This window comes from Dromaius novaehollandiae, chromosome 14, assembly GCF_036370855.1.
Source record: "Dromaius novaehollandiae isolate bDroNov1 chromosome 14, bDroNov1.hap1, whole genome shotgun sequence".
Classification (NCBI taxonomy): Eukaryota; Metazoa; Chordata; class Aves; order Casuariiformes; family Dromaiidae; genus Dromaius; species Dromaius novaehollandiae.
Genome location: NC_088111.1, coordinates 3,298,153 through 3,320,288, shown reverse-complemented (window position 1 = coordinate 3,320,288; position 22,136 = coordinate 3,298,153). Strand labels below are relative to the sequence as shown.

General features: G+C 52.3%; 1 protein-coding gene across 2 annotated transcripts; it reads left to right on the top strand.

Annotated features, from left to right (window-relative positions):
- Positions 1-229: 229 nt before the first annotated feature.
- On the top strand, positions 230-20,806 carry ALKBH5 (alkB homolog 5, RNA demethylase). 2 transcript variants are annotated; one of them, XM_026095203.2, is made up of 5 exons: positions 230-620; positions 1,013-1,820; positions 9,245-9,325; positions 13,791-13,946; positions 15,843-20,806. In XM_026095203.2, the coding sequence occupies exons 2-5, from the start codon at positions 1,111-1,113 to the stop codon at positions 16,024-16,026; spliced, it is 1,131 nt and encodes a 376-aa protein (XP_025950988.1). In that variant the 5' UTR covers positions 230-620; positions 1,013-1,110; the 3' UTR covers positions 16,027-20,806. The 2 variants fall into 2 exon arrangements, with proteins under 2 accessions (XP_025950988.1, XP_025950989.1); XM_026095204.2 differs by having other exon boundaries at positions 1,010-1,820.
- The last annotated feature ends 1,330 nt before the right edge of the window (positions 20,807-22,136 follow it).

Sequence of the window (22,136 nt, the reverse complement as noted above, 5' to 3'; positions counted from 1 at the left end):
CCGAGCCGGGGAGCCGGGGGAGGGGGAGCGCGACGCCGCCGGTGTCCGTTACGGCGTGAGGCGGCGGGGGCAGGCGTGCTGCGTGCGGCGCCGTTACTCGCCCGGAGCCGCGCGCGCGGGCGCGGGCGGAGCCGGCCCGTGGCCGGGAGGGCGGAGGGGGCCCCGCGGGCGGCCGCGGCGGGGCAGCGGGAGGGAAGGGGGGAGCGAGGCGGAGGCGGGGCGGCCGCGGGGCGCGTGCGCGTGCGCGGCGGGGGCGGGCCGGCGCTCTAGGCGGCCCCCTCGGTGATCCGGGATGTCGGGCTGGCTCCTGGTGACGTAGCGCGGAGCTCGCGCCGCGGGAAGTGCTGCGCGAGACCCCGGCGCCGCCGCCGCCCCCGCGCCCCCGCCCCGGCCCCGCGCCGGCCCGGCCCGGCCCGGCCCGGCCCCCGCCATGGGCAGCGACGCGGCGGCGGGAGCGGGCAGGGCGCCGCGCCGAGCCGGGGCCGCCGCTGGGCATGTGCCAGGCTCGGCCGCCGCGTGAGCGCCGCGCCGCCGGCACCGGCAGCTTTGTCTGCGTGCTCCGTTCGCCCCGCCGCCACCGCCGGGACCGCCTCCCGCCTCGCCGCCGCCCCGGGCAAGCCGTGAGTTTGGCGTCAGCCCCCCCGGGAGGGGGAGCCCCGGGGGCCGGGGTGGCCGCAGGGGTGGGGGCAGCCCGGGGTGCCCCGCCGCGGAGAGGGCGCCTGGGCTCTGCCCGGCCTCCTTCCCGGTGCCGAGCCCCGGGGGGAGGGCTCTGCCGTGGCCCCATCCACGAGCAAACCCCCGTTTGGGGGGAGGGGGGTGGCACGGGCACGGCCCGGCCTGGTGCTGGGCCCGGCTGGCCGTCCTGGGGCCGGGCTGAGCCCAGGCGCCGCAGCCCGGATACAGGGGCAGCCTGGGCGCTTCCCCCCGCGCAGGGCTGGGAGGGGGCCGGGGGAGCCCGGCCTGGGAGCCTGGCCGATTGCTCCATCTCATCCCTCTGGGGCTCTTCCAGCAGGGCAGCGGATGCCATGAATAGCAGCTGCGCGTCCCCCTCCGCGGCCCGAAGCGGTGTGCAGCGAGGAGATCAATAAAGGAGGGGGCTGCAGACGCACTATGGCTGGGAGTGGCTACACAGACCTGCGAGAGAAGCTGAAGTCCATGATGCCTTATCGGGACAACTACAAAGGCAGCAGCCTGCGGGAGCCCATGGAGTCCTCCTACGAGCGCAAGCGCAGGTACCACGAGGACTCCGACTCCGAGCCCAGTGACTATGAGGAGCAGAAGGAGGAGGAAGAGGCCCGGAAAGTCAAAAGCGGCATCCGTCAGCTTCGTCTCTTCAGCATGGAGGAGTGTGCCAAGATCGAAGCCCGCATCGAGGACGTGGTGTCCAGGGCTGAAAAAGGGCTCTACAAAGAGCACACCGTGGATAGAGCACCTCTTCGGAACAAGTATTTCTTTGGGGAGGGCTACACGTACGGGTCTCAGCTGCAGCGGCGAGGCCCCGGCCAGGAGCGGCTGTACCCTCGGGGGGAGGTTGATGCCATCCCGGAGTGGGTGCACGACCTGGTGATCAGAAAGCTTGTGGAGCACAGGGTGATCCCCGAGGGCTTTGTGAACAGTGCTGTGATCAACGACTATCAGCCCGGGGGCTGTATTGTCTCCCACGTGGACCCCATCCATATCTTTGAGAGGCCCATCGTCTCCGTGTCGTTCTTCAGCGACTCCGCGCTCTGCTTCGGGTGTAAGTTCCAGTTCAAGCCCATCAGGGTCTCGGAGCCGGTTCTGTTCCTGCCGGTGAAGAGAGGAAGCGTCACAGTACTCAGGTAACTCTCCGCATTGCCGAGGCCTCTGTTTAGCTAATGTGCTGAGACTTGGTTGTGTAATGCTAATCACGAGACACGTGGACGCACACCCCAACGGCAGCTCAGGCGCGATCTGCCTGTCTGTAGGTGTGCAGGGTCCCTGTACAGGAGAGAGGTTAAGGAAGGATCCTAGGGATGCCGCCACCGTGGTGGATGGGGATGCAGGAGAAAATGCGATTTTGGCAGGCTGGCCGTGCTGCTGCCTGCTCGAGGGTTGTCCTCTCTGCAGGGGATGACGCGAGTTCTGGTCTGCGTGTGGCCACTTGTGGAGCTGAGCTTCGCTTTAGTTCCCATAAACAGTTAAAATACGCATCGAGACACAAAATGGATCCTCTGCCCAAGAGCGGTGGTAGTGGAGCAGCTGGCTGAGACGGGGCTCCTGGCTTCTATTCTTAGCTCAGTCGTTGACTCCTTCCGTGACCTTAAGCATAGAGGGGAGGTGTGAATGGCCGTATCTTCCTAATGTGTAAATTGGGAATATTAAATCCTCACCTGTGAGACAGATCTGAGTGCGGAGCCCTGTGGGACAGTCCCTTGGAAGTGCCATATAAACACGGCACAGCGACCATGTGTATTGGTTGCAGGTACGAGAAATGATTCCTCTTCTTGCAAGCGGGGAAGAGCTGTAGAGGTGAAATGACCTGCCCAAGGTCACGCAGCAAGTCGGTAGTAAAGCTGGGATTGGCACTTGGAAACACCGGCGTCCTAATCCCCTCTGTCTCCTTGGTCACACTGGTAGTCGCTGCGCAGGCTGAGCTTGTGGGCAGGTAGGGGGGCAGGCTGAGCGTGTGCAGGCTGCTGTGCATGGCCTTGAAAAAAATGGGCTTTTAGGTATTATGGAGGGCTAGAAATGCAGTGCTAGGACTGCCCGACTCCATGAGCACAAGTCCCTCGTGTCCTGAAGGTCAGAGTGCTCCCTGCCAGCAGCAGGGGTAGCCCAAACTCTGCCAACAGTGCTCTGAGCTATCAACTATATCTTTTTTTTTTTTTTTTTTTTTTTCCCCTCCCCTCTCCTCTGACTGGGAAATGTCCGGGCCAGTTTTCAGGGCTCCCTGGCCGTAACACAATCCCGTGTTTGGCTTGTAAAGTGATCGCTGCAGGGTTCAGGAAGGAATTTTCCCCCCCACATACATACAGCGTTGCACTGTTGACTAGTGCATCAATAATAAATGCTTAGATCTCACGTAGCTTTTATCTCTGAAAAGCTGCACAAACATTAACTAATCCTTGCAGTACCCCCTGTGTTAGGTAACTTCTGCAGATTAGTGAGGGATGAGAGGGACTGCAGATGGATATGTGAGCAAGAATAGCTCTCCTGAAGCTAAAGAAATTTCCTCTTACCATGGTGAATTTGGCTGGGCCTGGGAAGGTGCTGGAGAAGGGCAGAGGTCAAAAATGATTTCGTAAAGCAGGACTGGGAGGGACCGATCTAGTGTGTCATTTTACTCGGAAGCAGCCTCAGTTCTCCAGGGATGGCGACTGCTGTTGGTAGGCTCCCTGTTCTGGCCCATAACCTCCCGTTAGAAATGGGGAGGAAAACTTGCTACTCTTAATTTCCCTGGTAGTGATTTGAACCCCTGCCTTTCCCAGGGTGGCTTGGAGTAAATAGTTATCCTTTCTTTCCTAGCCAGTGTTTTCTATATAGCAGTGAGAATATTCTCATGCTTTGAAGCATTCTGGCAGAGCAATTAATGCAGGGTCACGTCCATAGTCTGACTTAAAACATAAGTGACTAGGAAAACTCTTGTGGCCTTTACCTCTGAGGGCATATTGAGACTTAGCGGTGGAGTATCAACAGTTTGGGGCAGAGCGATAGGTCCTTTTCTCTGCTCCAGGACAAGATAAGCGTGTTGTCATGTCCCTTATCCTCACTCTTTACCCAAAATGCTGGAAAGAGTGAGGAAGCTGGCTGCAGGTTCCCGGAATTGGGGTGGGGTGTCCCCCAGACCTGCGTGGTTGGGTTTGTGGCCAGCACTGTGTGGGTGCCATAATCAGTTTATTAAAGTGTGTTAAGCAATCGTAAAAGGAAAATGAGGGGTTTTTTTTTTTTTATGTCTAAGTAGAGCTGTTGTTTTTTGACTGACCCACTGCTGGCATTCACTAGCTTAATGCACAGTAAGATGGTCTGTTTTCCAGCAAATAATAGACTTTAAAATGGGGATTATTTCAATTTTGGTGCAGCAGTTAGCAGATACTTAGCACTCACTTAAGAGAGATTCTGCCAAAGTGATTGTTTTGCGATGATATGATCCTGGCTGGATAGGAGTTCCTTGACTTCGGCAAATCTCCTGCCTCCCCTCTAACCTGAGAGGTTTGAGAGGAGAGGGGAGACGTGCAGACCTTCAGCAGGCTCTCAGCCGTGTATGTCTGATATCTAGCTCTTGGTCGTGTTTAAGTCAACTCTCCAAACTTGGCTCTTTCTCCTCCCAGTAAACAGTTGCTGAAGGCAGTTGCCCTGGAGATAGGGAAACGGCGCAGATAGAAATGGCATGCTTGTAATGTCTGATTCAAATATTGCTGGGTCAGTGGCTGCTCCTGGCATGTCTCCTTTCTGGGGAAGCCAGTGTTGCCACATCTGTTTTGCTGCCGTCTGGGAATGGCGAGGATGAGCAGAAAGCTGTTCGGCCTCTCTCTTTGCCCACATCTTTTTGCAGCTCTCCCCAGTGTGCTCGTCCTGTTCCTACCCTCAGCAGCCTGTTCAAAATCGCCTTCCTGATTTTGTAGCTATCTACACCCCCACGCCCTGGGGGAGGCCGGGTGGAGGGTTCCCATCTCCCTCCCTTGGCTGTATGTACTTTGTCTCCTCGGGGGTGGGTTCGGGTGTTTTCCTGTCAGAATTTCAGTTGTCGGTAAAATGCCTTGTGTCATGTGTATAAAGCATGCTGTGGGCTAAACTTCATAGTAAACAGGAGTGTTTTTCTTCTGTCAAACAGCCCGTGGTGTTTGCAAACACTGAATCTGCGTCAAACTTGCTGTAAAGTGCTTAGATCTCAAACTACAGTTTAGTGTTTAAAGGGTGTCCTCTTTAAATAGTTTTGGAGGTGAAATAGAGACTCTCCTAGCTGTGCTGTGCACCTCTGCCAGCAGGGCAGACACTAAGCCACACTGAGGCCCAGGAATGAGGTCTTTGCTCTCCCAGAGAGGTGCTTTTGCTTTGTTTTCTTTTCTCCTTTTGCACTTTTAAGTGCCGATTTACCCAGTTGCAGGGTTTGATATCTAGACGAAAAAGGCCTCCTCCAGTTCCCTCTGCAGGTTCTTCTCCTGTAGCCGCGGGAAGCAGGTAATCGTGCAGGTTTGTTCCAAATTCCACACGCTGGCCTCGGCTGCTGCCAGCCGGGCCGAGAGGAAGCGGCACCGGGGCGTCTTGCTGTGCTGCTGTTCCTGGGCCGTCTGAGCGAAGCTGGATTTCAGGCCCGTGTGCCGCTCACCCCAGCAGCTCTCGTCTCAGCTTTGAGTTGCAGCTTTCCGTTGCTGGCTGTTGAGTGGACCGCGTTTGTGTGCGCGCTCTGTGTGCTTTTCTGTTTGTCTTTAAGAATTTGTCAAGTGTCAGTCAATAGAGGCAGTGGGGAGGAGATGGAGGAACTGTGCGTGTTCGTCCAGGGGAACGTGTGCTTTGACAAACGCTTGACCTGGAAAAGAGGAAGGGAGCTGAGGGGGCCCAAAGCCACCTTGGGGGGCAGTTCCAGCCAGATCACTCTGCGTTGGACCATGCCCTGTGGCCACCGTCGTAGGCGATGGATCTTGGGAGCTAGTGGGCTTTTGTTTAACTGCTGAATGCTGCATGTCTCAGCACCATGGTTGGATATTAATTGATTAGGTTGCAGTTAGCCAGAGGAATAAATTACCGAAGGTGGAATTCCTGATGTTCTGGGAGCTTGTACGCCATATGGACTTTTCTTCTGAAGCTGGTAAGCGCTCTAGGAAGAAAACAGATTTACTCCCCATTGCTTATAATAGCAGTGGAAACATCGTGATGTTTGTCTCTCCTGGTGTCTAGAGGGATGCCTGATGGTAGTGTAATCAGAGCTGGTTGCAGTCTCTGGAGGATGAACCTGCTTTCTTCCCAGATGGAGGAATCTCTCCACAACTGCCTGCATTAGACACTTTTCTGGAAAAGTCTGAACCCTCAGAGAAAGCTGTAGGTGCCTCTGCTTGGCACAGGGGAAGTTCTGTGTGTGCCAGTGGCGATGAGGCAAAATGGATTTGCTGAAACTGTGCTTGAACTAGTTGATGTCACCTCAGTGGCTTGTGGCAGCAGCTCTCAAACCACAAGTAAAGCCTCGAGCTGTTCAAACCCCGTGGCGACTGGCCTGACCTCTCATGGTGTGGTGCTAGTGTGTGAGATCCCTCTTCCCTCCAGCATCTCTGGCCATCCTCAGCCCCTGGAAGCCTCTCTCCTTAGGAGGCCCCAAGTTCTACACAGTCTCTTTCTGGTGATGTTTGTGCAAGAAATCTACTTTTATCTCAACATGAGCCAGTTATGTTATGGCTCAGCACTAACTCTCCTGGGCTGAGGAAGGGGGCTCTCGGGAGGGGTTGCTGATACAAGATCCAGCAGCTCAGTGAGGAGGTAGGGTGTTGGTTGGGCTGCTTGGAATAGCACGTGGATAGCCCTTGCCCTTTCTCTTGCTCATCTGAAAAATGTTGTGCAGGTCAGACACGTCATACTCAGGTGTTCATTCTTGTGAGCAGCATTCTTGTGGGCAGCAATTTAGGACTCTCCTTACCAAGTGGTAATTATCCCTCACCCTGCACTTTGGTTTTGTTCTCTGGGCAAAAAAGTAATTTCTGTTTCTTTGCCCCGTGAACTTGGCCATCATCAGTATGTGGCAAGGCCAGGCGGCAGACAAGAAGTTTATGCTGGCATGAAGCACAACACCTGGGACATGACAAAATAACTTGTTCTATTTCTCCACCTGGTGCCTGTGTGAACCTCTTTGCTGGAGGGCCGTACAGTGAGACACTGTCGCTGTATTTGACACAGCAGAAGCTGAGTTTTCTCCTGCCAGTGTGGCATCAAGGCTGACTGGTGGGTGCCCATTAGGGGCCTGGGACTGGAGTACCAGGGCTGTTGCTTTGGTGCCAGACACGTGCACCTGGGCCACAGGTTTCGTTTAACACCAGTTTGAAAGTGAGCTGGAAAGTAGGATCTGGACTGGGGAGAAAGAATGTGTGGCCGGGCTGACATCTCATGATGGAGAGTGCAGGTCTTGAGTCAAACCTTTTCCTTATGTTCAGGGTGTCATTGAGGATGCGCCAAGTTGAATGTTAACATGGGTGAGATTAATGAATTCACTGGAGCTTGATGCAAAGGTTCCTGGAACATAATAGAGCATTATTATAAGCCCCTTTGCATAGCGCTGTCTTCTTCTGCCATGCCCTGGATGATGGGGGGGGGATGGACAACAACCCCCAGTTTAACTGATCAGGTCTTAGGCTCTTAACTCTCTTCTCAAAGCAGTAAATCTATTTTGGAGTGAGAGCTATGCATTTCTAGGTGAGTGGGCGGGTTATCTAACCAGATAAAGGAAACACGGGCCTGTCCCCAGAAAAGGCCTGCATGTGCATGCTCTGCTCTCCTCCGCGCTGAGCGTCCTCGATGACCCGCAGGCGGGTGACGGAGGCCGTGCTCCCAGAGTGCCGGCTGACAGCCGGCTCCGCAATGGCAGCCGCGAGCTCACGGCAGAGCCTCGTTGCGAGCAGTGGGCTGGAGGGAAGGGGGAGAGCAGCGAGAGCAAAGCCTTCTCTGTAGGAAGCAGTATCCGGGGGCGCTGCCAAATGCTGAGCTCAAGGTCTGGTATCCTGCATGAAATGAATTCTAACCTAGGCGCAAGGCAGGACACGCTGTGGCTGTGTTGTAAGCAAAACACCTGCCTTTGGGAAGGGCTGTGGCGGCCTGTGGTAGAATTTCTTCAATCCACAAGCGCGTGGATTAGCTCTTTGGGAGACTCGACTTCTGCTTTGGGCTAAACCAGGGTGGGAGTGCGCTAGCCTGCTGTTATCTGAGCAGTCTTCATCCAAGTCCCTTTTGAAGTCCTTCCTGTCCTTGTCAGCCATTTCAGGAGGCTCCGAAAGCATTTAACTTCCCTTTCCCCATGTCGGACTCGAGAAATCTCTTCTGTTTTGAGAGCATCTATTCACAAGAGAGGAACAGCAGGTAGAGGGCAGGCCCGTGTCTCAGCCTCGCTCATTAGCATCCATGCGGAGAGGACGCAGACATAAGAGAACATGTTCCTGCTTAAGCACCTTTCTGTGAGGCGGCTTGTTTGTCCGAGCAGGTGTGATGGCTGCTCTCCATGAACTTGCCTGAAGCCTGAGGCCATGTTCTCGTTTGCTGTGCTGGACCCTGGGAATTGTGCTTAACAAGAGAGGCAGCCGCAAAAAAAAGTTCCTGTGTGTTCCAGATAGCTGGGGCCCTGGTCTGCCTTGGCTTTTCTCCCCAGTTGCTAGAAACTTCAAGTAGATTAAGTCATCTCACGCACCAAAGCACTCTCCTGCATGTAACAAGAGCGTGGCACCGTAGCTGGTTTAGCACACCGTAAGAGTCATCAGCCCAAGTAGTTGTCTTGAGCCCTTGTAAGCTCTGTGGCATGGAGGTTTTAGGAGCGCAGCTTGGTTTGCAGGCCTGAATTCAAAGATTAGCCGTCTCCCGTTCCCCGTGTGCGTTACGGTGGGTGTAGGCTGGGGGGTGTTTGTACTGTGACTGGAAGGACTTGCCACGCTGGGAGCAGCGGAGGGGGTGCGAATGCTGGGCAGCGAGTGCCCTGAGCCTGGGTGATGGGGGATGAGATGCTCAGCTCTTACCACCACTGGCGCTTACTGCCCCCCGTGCCCCCCCCCAACTAACTAATCGGTGTCAAACCCCACCTGCCATCTGCAAGGGGAAGCTCCAACAACAGGCTCTTCTGATCAGCTCCAGTACATGTACGTGTTTGGCTGTGCTGCGCACCTCAGTGATGATAGATGGCTTTTTCTCAGCGACGTGTGAGAATATCCTTTGGAGCAACGTGGTGAATTTTTCTCTGGTTCTCTCATTTCTCTTTATAAAGTGTCCCTAAATGAATTGGCTGAATTTACATTCCATAAACTCATTTTCTGCATGTCTTAATTCATGATGTTGTGACAGGTGACAGTTTCCTCTGGTGTATGCTAAAAAAAAAAAAAAAAATTGAGTCTGAAAAAAGAAGGCCTGACTGTCCTCATTCTTTCCTGAAGTTTCTTTCTTTCTGAAGTCTGGCTACTGCACACCTAAGGAATTGTACAGCATTTGGAATAGGAATTCATGGTGGAAGCTAGGAAATGACTGGCCAAACTGAGTTGTCAAAACTGGCAACCACTTTCTGCCTGTTGTCCTGCTCACAGTGGCTTTTTGTTTTCGTTGACAGTGGATATGCAGCTGATGAAATTACACACTGTATTCGACCACAGGACATCAAGGAGAGAAGAGCTGTCATCATCCTTCGAAAGTAAGTGTTGAAGCCCCCTGGACAGTGAGATAAATTTCAGTGTGTTTTTTTGTTTTCTGTTTTTTTTTTCTCCTTTTCCCAAGTGACTTTAAAGAATCTCTTTAAAACTGCTTTGTTTGTAAATATGCTGGGTTGGTTTTAAATCTTTATCAAATCCCACTCTGATGCTTGCCTGTGTCTTGCCATACCCGTTGCTTGGCCAATGGAAGTAGATTGAACTTGCTGCTACGAAGTTAATCACTTCTCACTTCTTGGCTCTGTGCAGCAGTACTTTGTTGTAATGTCTGGGTTTGCAAGCACTGTTAACATCCAAACTCCTGGCTTTCATTGGCTGCCTAGCTCTATAAACAGCTAGGATTTCAAACTCTTTTGTTTTGGGCTGCGTACTGAGGTGCCTGATCATGAGATATTCACATGCTGTAAGTTACCTGGACTGTCCTTTGAATCTGATGCTCATGATGAAGAACCTTCTATAAAGCAGATATGGTTTTCTTGGTAGCACGGTTTTCATTTCCTGGGGAGAAGGGAGAAAAGGGTGGTTTCTAAGTCAAATGAATATAGCGAATTTAATGATCAGATTACAGAGCTTGTCTTCTGGGTTGGTGTTGGGAAGGAACATTCTGAAGCTGTATCTCACACCTCCTGTTTTAGGAGGTACGCTGTCTTGGTCAGCTGATGGCATTTCATCAGCCGTTGTACCTAAAGCTTTTCAGAATAGAAAACGGAACAAAAAACTCCACCCCAAACTCCTCAGTAGAACCTTGTTTGTACCCTGAAATGTCCTCACTCCCCCATTCCTTTTACTAGAAGACTACAAAATACGTGACTGCCACACATTAACCTTTGTTGATTGTGCCTTAGAAGGTGTTAACAACAATACTGGTGTCAGAAATCTTCTTGTAAGTGAAAGCCTGTGACTTGAGTACTGTAAACCCTTGTAAACCCAGTTGAAAGCGTGGGCACAGTGGCAGAGCTGCAGTTGTAGCCCAGGCTGGCATAAGGCTAGTGGGTGAGCAGTCTCGGTTCAGACTTGCTGAGCTTTCGGGCAGCTTAGTTGGTTTCAAACAAGTCTGGCAACATTGTGAAGATATGGCACAAAGCCAGCAGAGTGGAGAGTTGGGCATCTGGTTAGAGAGACCCATGAAACGAAAGCAGGAAAACCAGCAGCCCTGAGGCATTAGCCGGGCAAAATCAGCACAGACCCAGGGATGAGATGTGGCAGTTGATGGAGTAGGATGAAAGGAAGGAAGATTAGAACCAAACCACCCAATAGCTGGTTATTGCCACATTGGGTTTAAAGTGAGAGGGTTGTAATGAGAACTAAAAGGCCGTTATGTTCAAATTGTTGGTTACTGCAGCCAAAGAAAAGTAGTGGGATGCTGATTAGCACCAGTGGAAGGCATCCTCAAATCCTGTAGTGGGAGATGTCTGGAATAAGCTGCCTTAGTTGGACTTTGGGAGAGAGAAGCTACCTGTCCTACGATGTGAAGTAGTTCCCTAGAAAAGACAGACTAGGCTAAATAAACCAAAGCTACCCAAACTGATCAGGTGTATAGCACGCCCGTTTAAACAGGCTCTATCTCTTGCTTTCATCCGCCTCTGTAAGCTGAGGATGTTTAGTTATTTCAGTCTAGGCTGACTGCCCTCAAAGTGAAACTGGGCAAACATCTAGCTAGTTAAGTTTTATCTGGCTGACCTAGTGCATCGCTGTTGGATGAAGAAGGCCTGTTAGCTGCTAGCAGAGCCACGTTGGCTGTGTTTGCTTAGCTGTCCTTCTGCAGCAGTGTGTCCTCCTGTCTTCCTCGAAGCGGCCTGATTTGCTTAGTGCTAGATCGGGATATGATCGTATGCAGACGGTGATGGGCTGAAGTGACTGGCAGGCTGACTGAAACCACTGCAGGATTTTTCTCTGAGCAAAGTGGAAACCCCCAGTAATTATTTCTGTGTAATCTCCATAGAGCTTAGCAGCCCTGGTGAATACATGGCAAATGCCTGTTTGCCAAAGGGTGCAGTCTGCTGCCAAATAGAGCTTATTAATTGCTGCCTATCCCTTGTGACAGAGGCTGTCTCCTTGCCGAGCCCTGTGTGCACACATGCATGCACAGCAGGGCTGCAGTGACCTTTGTCTGTGCTCACATCCCCGGAGCATGTATTGCTGTGGTGAATACCATTCCCTAGTCATGGATCATGCGACTCGCACAGACTTAAATAGGATGTTATGCAACCAGGAAAACAGCTACTTCCGTTAGTAGTCCGCTAGCACGAGAGACTTGGGAGCAGCCAATGACCTCATAAAACTCATCTTCCTTGTCTTCTCAGTGAGAGTCAGCCCCGAGCTCTCCGGGCGGATCAGATCTGTTGGGCCACAGAATGAGATAAACTTTGCTGCAGTTAGAAGCTGGGCTGTTTGGCGTTGAGTAGGCTGTCAGAGTCTGCTGGGCCCCAGACATTTGAGTCTGAATCCGTCCTTGCCTGTACTCCAGGCGTAAGGTGCTAGAAACATTTTTTGCTGGCAGTGGCGGGAGAACAAAGCTGTATGTGCTGGAGAAGTGGCTGGGTTTTGCAGGATGCTTGAGAGCAGCGTGGTTACCAAGTAGGTCATAAACACTTCAGTGCTGTAGTGTGATGATATTTACAGTGTTTCCTGCGTACCAGAGTACAGGACTGCAGGGAGCCAGCAAGGTTTGGAAGCGCTTTGAGCAGGAGGCTGGGGGATGGGAGGAAGAAACGGTGCTCCGAATTTCAAGAGATGCTGGAAGAGGTAACGTGGGAGGTGGGGTTAGAAATGAGACCTATTCAAGCAGGTCTTGAAAGTCATTTTAGAGGGCTTATGATGCCATTTGTAAGCACTTCTTTGTAAGCCATTACATCTGGGAGTTATCTTATTCAGCTAGAACTTTGGTAGGTAATTTGCTCTCTATTTAGTATAGCTCCGCCTAGTATCTGCTCCTGTAGCTCGTATCTGCATTGCTCTGTGGAGGTAAAGAGCATGGCTGGTGTTCTCTTGCCCTTGCAGTATGTTTAGTGGTTTTCTTCACCGCAGGCCTGTAGTTGTCATTATATTTGAGAAGTGTTTAAGCCACCTAGCTCATCTAGGGCAGGATCTGCAGTGCTGTGGTGTTCTGGCTGGACTCCATCCAGTGCCGGAGCTGAGAACAGCTCCGTGCAATGGCATTGCAGGCTAGCACGGACTCCAACCTGGAGCTGTCTGCGGAAGCATTTCTCATTTCTGGCGTGCTGGGCAGACTTGGGCTGCTGTGCCCAGCTTTGTGTCGCCAGCCCAGTTAATAGAACGGGCTGCCTAGGTGGGGATGGCAGAGAGGAAGCTTGCTTGGCACCTGCAGATGCCTCCTAACAGGAGTTTAGGTTGGGTTTCCTCCTTCAAAGAGGAAAGCTAAAATTCAAGACCAGAGAACAAGAAGTAATTCTCCCCCTTCTCATACCCAGACCTCTTAGGTATTCACCCCTAATGCCTTGGAGGGAGGCAGGCTGCAGAAACATCAGGGTGCCTTTCTTTCCAGGAAGCGGCTTGATCCTCCTGAAACTGGCTGTTCTGAAACGTGGGCACCACCTTTTACTGTATTTTGCTGGTGCTTAGGCTTCAGTCTGTCTTTTGAAATAGACTTTAGCACTGCTTGGAAGTTGAGACTGGTAACTATGCTGTGCTTGGAGATGGTGATAGAACCGTGATAAGATGCTGTGCTGTCAAGTTTTCGTTCCTACTGCACAGCTGTTGCTAGGCCTGTTGCCTCTTTTCTGTGTGTATGGAGGCTGCTGACTACAGCCGTGCCTGGGCCAACAACAGGCAGTTCTGCTCTGGGATGAGCTGTGCTTGCTTTCTGGTGTAGCTTTAGCGTGTTTCTATTCCAGTGTGAGTAAGACTATATGGGGATGTTGGAAGGGACGTGGTGCAGCTTCTGTTAGCGAGACATTCTTGTGACTCTTACTTTGACTCTTGATTTAAACCTCTTTCTTAGTCAAGCTGAGAAATGCCTGATGCCATGAGATTTCTCGGCAGTAGGGAGATTCAAAGTAGAAGTAGTTATTACTGTTGTAGGGGATGGTGAATTTTGCAGTGCATCTCCCAGGGAGCTTATCTGGAGTTGCAAATTATTGAACAGTTACTGTGGTTTCACAGGGGGCTCTAACACCTCTACTCTGTATCCCGTGACTGGGACTGCAGTGACCGCAGCACCGTTCCTGCCCTCCCAGATTCACCCCATGGCTACACTGACCCCAAAGCCATCTGCTTTCCTCCAACCAAGACAGTAAAGGTTAAAGCTTCAAATACCAGAAAGCTGCAGTTTGTGCTGCTGTTGAGTGTAATATTCCTGATCCTCTTTCTGAGCTGTGTGGCTGGGACTGAGGGTTGTGCTTCAGTGCATCTGGGACAAATGTCTACTGCAGCATGGTTGCAATTCTCCAGAAACTCCTTTCAAATTCTTCTCTCTTTAAATATTTGCAGAACAAGACTAGATGCACCTCGATTGGAAACAAAATCGCTGAGTAGCTCTGTGTTGCCACCAGGTTACACCTCTGACCGCCTGTCAGGAAGCAACAGGGACCAGATCCTGAAACCAAAGCGGTCCCATCGCAAAGCAGATCCTGATGCTGCTCACAGGTAGGATGATCTTTCCTAAGAGCAAAGTTTTGGATGGCACTTCTAGGTCCGTGCGCATCTGAGGTTCTTGGCCTCTAATGAGAGAGGCTGCACACCAATTTAAAACATCCTATTTTGCACCTCTTTACTGGGTGCTATAATGCTTCTGTCTGATCCTACCTGGAGTGACCTGCCAGGTGCTTTTGGTGGCATACAGGTCTGTTTTATTCGAATGGGGTTCTTTATATATTCCTTCTAGGCTTGTGGAGGCTAAGCTCTGGCTGTAAGCAGCTTACATTGTTTATCCTGTGAGTGGCATAATGAAGAAGCAATAGATTTGGCTAGGTCTTGATAAATGCAGTCATTCAGAACAATAGTTTCCCTGCAGCTAATTATTTTTGACCTCTATTGCCAAGCAACCTGTGCAGCTGTTATGAAGTACATTATGAAAGTAGTCTTGGGAGAGAACGTGAGCTTTTGCTAACTGGGAAGGGTGAAGACCTTGGAAAGCTTCTTAGACCTGTTTTGATTTTAGAGCTGCGTGTGGGTTTTCTGTGTGTGGTGTTTTGTGTGTGTGTGTGTGTGTGTGTGTGTGTGTGTGTGTGTGTGTGTGTGTGTTTAACCAGACATGAATGCATAAGACTGACCTTCAAGAAGCTCCTTGCTGAGGTTTCAGACAGTTTGAGTTCTGCAGCAAGGCTTCCCTTAAGGGAGGTGTTTAAACGCCACCTTGCTCTCTGTATGAATGTACTGGTAGCCGTGAGTGATAGCAAATATGCCAGCTGCGTTCTGAGCCGTCACGCAATATTTCTGACGTTCTCTAACGTCCAAAGCTTCCCAAGGATCGAGACGGCATTCTGCTTGCATCGTGTAAAACCAAAAGGTTGGCTTGGTCTCGGGGCTTGGCTGCTGCACAGTCCCAGCCCTTGTTTCAGCTCGTCTTAGTGAAGGAGGAGGGTGGGGGATGGCTTGTTTATGAGCACTGTTCATTCACCAGAACTCGGACTGGCTGGGAACATAGATCAAGAAGAGAAGCTGGCCTACGAATGAAAACTTACCTCCAAGCATGCAGTGGGCCAGTGCTGAATGATTAAAGAAGTGATCATGCAGGACAAAGTCTGTATATCCATGAGAACTGTTTCTCAGCCTGATGTGAAGGAGATGTACCTTATCCAAGGGGGCTGTGCACAGACCTCTGTGTGTGTGGAAACTATGATGGCTATTAAAAGCACTTTTTCTTCTTCCTTTGGCCTGAAAGACTCCAGTATAATATAGGTAAACAGCACTGATACCAGATAGCAGCATGTTAGAGGAACTCTGGAGTTTCCACCTAGAGTAAGATAACTGGTTTGCGCAGCCTTGAATACTGTCAGCACTGTCCTAGTATGAAGTGATCTCGGGTGAGAACAGAGGCAGCCTCTCAGAAACACTGACTGGGCTGTGCTAACGTTCGAGAGACCTGGCAAGAGGACAAAGGAGTTTGGAGCTATCGTTTGATCCCGAGCTACAAGTATCCTAGCAGTTTAAAGGGGATTCCACTCGGTGCTGTGACTTCTGCGGTGTGAGACACAGACCCTTATGTACAAGGGATATTACTTGGGGCTGTAAACTGTGCTTAAGAAGAGGTGGCTGGTCTGTTTGGGGGTGTTCCCGGTGGAGAGAGAGACTAAAACTTGCAGTGTGAAGGGGAGAGACTTGCACTATCAAAAACAAAATTCTCAGCCTTCCACAGGACACATAGCTTGATGGTCTGTTTCGGTGAGCACCCAGAGCGTAGTGCCAGGAGAATAACGTGGACACAGTCATTCATATCGCTCCAAATATGCAAAGCTCCAGATAAAACACACATCCATGATGGGATTTAAGCATTCCTTGTGCGGAGACTTACTCCCTCCCTCTCTCATTCTCTTTCCTTAGGCCGCGGATTCTAGAAATGGATAAAGAAGAGAACAGGCGCTCAGTCCTCTTACCAAAACATAGGAGACGGAGCAACTTCAGCTCCGAGAACTATTGGCGAAGGTCTTACGAGTACACGGAGGACTGTGACGAAGAGGAGGAGGACGGCAGTCCAGCCAGGAAAGTTAAAATGAGGCGACACTGAGGAATGCACTTTCCAGGCTCATGGAGCTGATGAGATTGGCCTCCAGTCTGTGAAAAATTTCTCCTCCCTCTGGCTATCTTCCATCTAGCTTCAGTTTTGGTTTTTTCTTTCAGGCTGAAGAATAAACAGGAAGGATCTAGCGATTTGTTTTTATGAATGGAGGAATGCTGAGACATACGTAAGGATGGAACATGTCCAGTGCACATGGTGTCCTGAGTCATGGGTCAAATGGGCATCTCTCCCTTAGGAAGCAGATAAAGTTGTGCCAGGCTGTCTGTTGGGATTCTTTTTTTTGAAAACACCAAAAAGTTTAAGTGTTTCATTGCGCAAGATTCAAGAATTGTATTTTTGTTTTCTGCTTTAACTTTCTTCCTTTTCAAATGTTCTAAATATGATGTTTGACCCCAGGAGGTGAAGTTCTCTGTGGTGGCCTCGTATTCCTTGCTTCACCAAAGGGCTCCTTGGTCTGCTATTACCTAGTTGTTGTTGGGTTGTTTTTTTTAAGGGTGCCCTACAGTAACTGGAAGTTTGAAGCTTTGCAGACCCTTCTTACTGCAATTGATTACAAAAGGTTTAGGATGTTTTTGTTGCACTTTAGTACCAGTTTTAAATGCCGTAGATTTCCTTTCCAGTCCCTGTTCCCAAGCCAGGTTGGGCTCACAGCCTTGTGTCCTGTAGTGCCCTCTCCATGAAGAATGTACCTAAACTCTGGTTTCTCAGTGCTGGTCTGACCCGTGATGTATTTTGGTTGGGGAGAGAGGAAGCATGGCTGGTGTCTTGGCTGGCTTCCTGGAGGCCGGTCTAGCATTGACCTGAGGTCCATATTGGAGTCCAGGGAATGCCAAGTGAGTGACTGCATTGAATACACGCTGCTTTCTGGAGCTGGAGATAGCAAAGAGGTGCAGGAGAGATGCTGTGCTAGTGAGGGTGCTTGCCTTGGGACCCCTTAAGAGCTGCCTTCTATTGCCTGGCAGCATGGTGGACTGGCTCTCGATCCCCTTTTAGGTGGAGCGAGTTGAGATGGCAGAGTATCCAGTCGCTTGGGACCTGCTGTGCTTTTCCACATCCTGGGGCGGAGCAGGAACAGGCATTGCTGTGGCCTCAGGGCTACTGGGCAGCTTGGCCATGGCCCTTCCCCTCTGGGCCGGCATTGGGAGTGGGGACACTGAGGGGACACAAGGCTCTGGTTTGGCCCAGGAGACACCATCAGTTCAGGTGTATCCAGCAGCTAGCGCGGCAGTGGTTGTGTGCCTCCTCCTTGCTTAACATTGTATTCCCGTGGCAGGGAGTCAGCTGGTTGCTACAGGAAATGCCGAGAAGAATCAGGCTTTTGGCCCCATGGAGTTAATGTCAGAAAGTCTCCATTCTTCCTTTTCTTCTCCCAGCCGGTTTGCATTACCCTGGCCTGAAGTCTCAGCGTTTTCAAAGTTGGGGGCCCAACACCATATTTAGAACCCTACTTTTAAGAAACTTCCTCAAGTTGATTCTTTGAACCCAAGTGTTGGCAGTCATAAGGGGTAGTCTTATTTTTAAGTAATTTTTACTGCTTTGCCTTCCCTCAAATTGTAGTTTTCCGTAGTGTTGTGTTCCCCACACTTCATGGTCTGCACGCTTGGCAATAAAAAGATGTAATATATTTTGAAACCCGTTTGCTGCTGTCCTGAGGAGCTCTCAGTCACAAAACCAAGGCATTGTTCCCCGGAGCACTGTTCCATAGCAGTCGAGCCTGTTTGCTAACAACGGGGTTTTGGTGTGTTCTTCCCCCCTGCAATTTCTGCAGCTCCTGCCACTTGACTGCTGGGGTTACTGCTAAGGCTGGATCCAGCAGGGGTACTGCTGCAAATGAAATTACTGTCACCCTCAGTGCAGCACCAGTCTGGGGGGGGTTTCATAGGGGAGGTGCTTGGTGCCTACCTCTGGTTCTCTTTATTAGATTGCCTTCCTGGCTGAGAGCTGCCAGCTTGGTGCGAAGGAACGAGAACAGCCCCTTGGCCAGGCCTCGAAGGAACTCTGCCTTTTCTGCCCAGAGATCTGAAAGTTCATGCTTTTGCTGCTTCTGAAACTTTTTTTTTCAAATCAGCTATTTTCAGACCACACTTAGCATTTGAAGCGGGTGTTCCTTGCCCTCCCAGCTTGCTGCAGAGAATTCGGGCCAGCTCTTGGCTACAGAACCCCTGTTTCGGGAAGCTGGGCATTCCCCTGCTAGCAAAGCAGCATGCAGGGAGCATCGATCCCTCTGCCTCTTTACAGCTGGCATCTGAAAACATCTTTGGCAAGCTAGAGACCTGCTAGCAGGATGCCTGGGAATGGCTGTTTCTAATTGTCTTTCTGGATTTGTCCCGAGAATGCCCTGCGCCCTCCCGGGGCGTCGGACTGCGCTGCTCGCTCTGCTGCTGGTGGCAGTTTGCTGCAGCTGCTGGGCCGCAGGAGGCAGAGCTGCCTGCGCTTCCTCGCCGGAGGTCTCCACTCTGCGCAGCCTGCTCTTCCCCTCTCCCCCCACTCCTGATTTTAAGCCTACCTCTGCAATACAGATACTGTATGCTGGTGTCTCGACTCAAAATGAAACTGGAGGCAGCCTGCCTTTTGGGGGCTGTTTCACAGCTCCCAGAGCAGTGGGATCGCTGTGACCCCTATGCGACAAGTATTGGCCCCATCTCCACTAAAGGCCTAAGGCATCCTGAGGTCTCTCCTCCAGCCTGGTACAAACCGTCACCTCATCCCAGTCCTCGTGCAGGCTGTGCGCGCATGGGTACCCGTTTTAGTTGTGTATTGCTGCATGCCACGTTCGGGAGCTCTGCCCTGCCTTCCCCCACCCCAAAGCTGTGCTGTGGGTCTGAGTTGGCAGCCGTTTCTGAGGGACGGGCGAAGCTCCTTCCTGGAGTCGCTCTTGAGTCTGCTTCTCTTATGCTGTGCTTTTAGTTTTCAAACTGACTGGTTGGGGCTTGATACCTTGGAGAGAAAGTGGGACACAAGTGGTCTGACCCATAGCATCTCTTGGGCAAGGAGTCCCCAGTGTGTAGGCAGGCCATTTTCCCCACTTGTACAGACATTTTATATATATACACATGTATGTATATGTGTAGATACATGGTTTTTTAACTCTTTTGCACTGAACAACATGAGAGTGAAACCTTGATTCAAAACCAGAAGATGCATTTTTCACGTGGATCCAGATGTCTAGATCTTACTGCAACCTGTCCGGTAAAACCGTGGCTCACAATATTGATGATACCCATATCTGTTCTCTGTAGTTGGCTCTGTCAGGTCTGTGGGCAGCGTGCAAACCCTGGGGCAGGCCAGTGACGTGAGTCTAACGTGGAGGACGGATGGCAGCGAGCTTTGGTTTGCAGCCGCCTGCCCGCGCGCTCCTTGCTGTCCGCAGAGAGAAAGCAGAACTTCTCCCCATCCGCCCCGCGGGACGGGCTCGTACAGATGTGACCGCGTTGGCTTTGTCATCTTCGTCTGGTACAGTAACGCAGTTCAAATTCCTCTCCATCCACTCGAAGCATGTAGTTCGTATAACCTGCTCAGCCATCACTGGGAATAAGGCTACGTATAATGCAATGACCCCACGCGCGCGCCCCAGACCCACAGCCCAGACCATGGAAGAACTTTTCTTTCCTAAGGAGGGGGGAGGTAGGCGAGGGTTCTGTCCCTGCTTTTCTGCAAAGGGAGGAGTTTGTTTTTGTTACTCTTACCTATATCTTGAGAAGACTCGGTGATCGAATTAAAGCTCTCGAGTTGGTTGCGTGGGCTTGATAGATCCATTGCGAGAGAAGGAAGGGCTGTTTGCCAGTCGTGGAGGGGTGAGCTGGCCGAGGGAGCGGCTTTCAGATTCGAGTCTGTAAGCGAATCACTATGCTGAGGTTGCCAGATGCCTGGAGACAACTTCCACTTAACTTTGGCTAGGTAGATTGCATGTAACAGGAAAATCCCGGTTGCCACATCTGGCTCTCCACACCTGCTGAACTCTAATCCAGCTGTTAGCACAATACGAGTTGGGACACACAAGCTATAATCCAAAGGCTTGGTTCATCTTGGGAGGGTGGTTCATTTGCCAGGCTGTGAACTCGCTCCGTGGGGTGAGCTGTTCAGGTGGCTCCGCTGAACAAGCAGCGACCCGGCGTGGGCCGACCTCGTTCCTCCTGCGGAGCGTCGGCCCGGCTCCTAGTCGGCATTAGCGCTGTCAGTACGTGCTGCGCGTAGTGCTCGCTGGAGGTGTCCGAGCCCAAACCCACAGGTCTAAACGGCTGCAGCGCTTTGAGGACAGTTCAGAGCTGGGCCTGAATGTAGAGGTTTGGACCCACCTCTAGTGGCAAATAGTCTTTTATATGCCAAATGCAGTTAGTTCCCTTTTCAAGTTGGGAGGAGAAATGTTAGGCCGAGAAGCGCACGTGTCTGCTCCTTCCCACTCCCCTGTCCACACTTACAAGTTCTGGCTGACTTTAATTTTGTTTTTTAAAGATTCTAATTTTTTTGGTTACAAATAAAAAAGAAAGTGGCAATATTTTTTTCTGTAAGCTTTTCCTAGGAAAAAGCGTGGTTTGTAACAAAGTTGTACAGTTCTGAAGTTTGAGATACAAAAAGTACTGTGTGAAACGCTGTAAATGGGGCAGAGATTATTTTATGTACAGTCTGATGTGGGGGGAATCTTTTAATTCTGGTTGGTTCTTAGGAAGAATTTGGTTCTTCTCTGTCAGGGTTTGGAATTTCATGGTTTCTTTTTTTTTTTTTTCTTGTATAGATTGCTGCATTAATTGAATAAAAGCAGAAAGCATCACTTTCCTTTGTGTGTGGTGGTGTCGGGCTCGCCCGCAGGACCCGTGTCTTTCCCCTTCCCCGCCGGCCTCGGCCCCTGGCGTAGGTAACGCCAGGCTCCAAGTGCCGCAGCCTGTGTGCGGAGCCCGGCACTCGGATCTGTGCCTCCCTTCCCCAGCGGCAGAAAGGAGGTTGCTGTGACGGAGAAACGGTTCTAAATAAAGGGAGGCTCTAGCTCCTTGGGGATGGGGGCATTTAAATGCAAAGTCTCCTCGTCTTCTCTTGCACTGCCCTAGAAACTGGGGACAACGCTGCAGCAGGTACTTGTGTCCCCTCCCATCCCCATCTTCTCCTGCCTGCTCTCAGCACCGACAGGGGTGGGGAGCAAATATCAGCTGTCCCCGTTCCTCTCGGCCCCGTCTAGCTCAAAGCCTAGCTTGGCTTTGCTCCCTCCTGCCGTGGCCTGGAGTTGGTGCGGAGGCAGGAGCCGAGCGCTGCAGCCCGCAGCCTCCCGCGGGACCCCGGCTCGGTGCCCTGCAGGGATGGGTCAGTGCCGGCCGGCTCACGGACGTGCAGCCCGCGTCCGGGGAGCTCGCTGGGCTCCCAGCCTCCTTGCCGGGAAGGGAAGGCTTGGCCGTGTCCCCAGGCTGGGATTCCCCCTCCCTCGTGTGCTGCGAGCTGTGCCTCGGCCTCGCTGGGCCCCTCGTTGCCCCTGCGCTTCGGCGCGGCCCCTCGCCGGCCCTGCCCTGCTCCTTCCTCCCGCAAGAGGGAGATGGCAGCGCGGCAGGCGGGCGGCCGTGCGGCGCCGCGGAGGGGAAGGGATGGCCGGGGCCTGCCGCGAGGCGTTGCGTCCCCGCGGTGCTGCAGCGAGGAGGGAAACCGAGGCAGGAGGCCGGGCCAGCGCTGGGCAGCCTGCGCTCACCCGGGGCCCCGTGTGTGGCTGGGGGACGGTCCCCGGCCCTGCCGGCCTCCCGGGTCCAGAGCGGGCGCCTGCGTGTTCTAGTCACCGCGTTGCGCGCGGCGTTGCCCAGTTGGCTTTAACGGCTCCGTCTCTGACCCAGCGTTTCCGAGCCGAGGCGTGGGGTGGCCCGTCCCCGGGAAAATGGGAACAGAGAGGCCCTTGAGGAAGGAAATGGGCTCCCCAGAGTCACGGATGTTGGGGAGCACACGGGCGACCTGCCACGCGGCACGGCACCTCGCTCCCGAGCCCTCACCGGCACCGCGAGGGCGATGACGGGGCCACAGTGCAGCATCAGCCCCGTTAGCGCCGTTGTTGCTCGTTCCCCCATCCCAGCCTCGGCCCCAGGGAAGCTCTGGAGACCCCCTGGCCGTGTCCCCGCAGGGGTCTCGGG

Excerpts from the sequence above, each read along its gene's own strand:
- ALKBH5 (XM_026095203.2), top strand. The coding sequence starts at position 1,111 with ATGGCTGGGAGTGGCTACACAGACCTGCGAGAGAAGCTGAAGTCCATG. Across the intron at positions 9,326-13,790 it reads GCTGTCATCATCCTTCGAAA|AACAAGACTAGATGCACCTC; the intron begins GTAAGTGTTGAA and ends AAATATTTGCAG. Across the intron at positions 13,947-15,842 it reads GATCCTGATGCTGCTCACAG|GCCGCGGATTCTAGAAATGG; the intron begins GTAGGATGATCT and ends CTCTTTCCTTAG.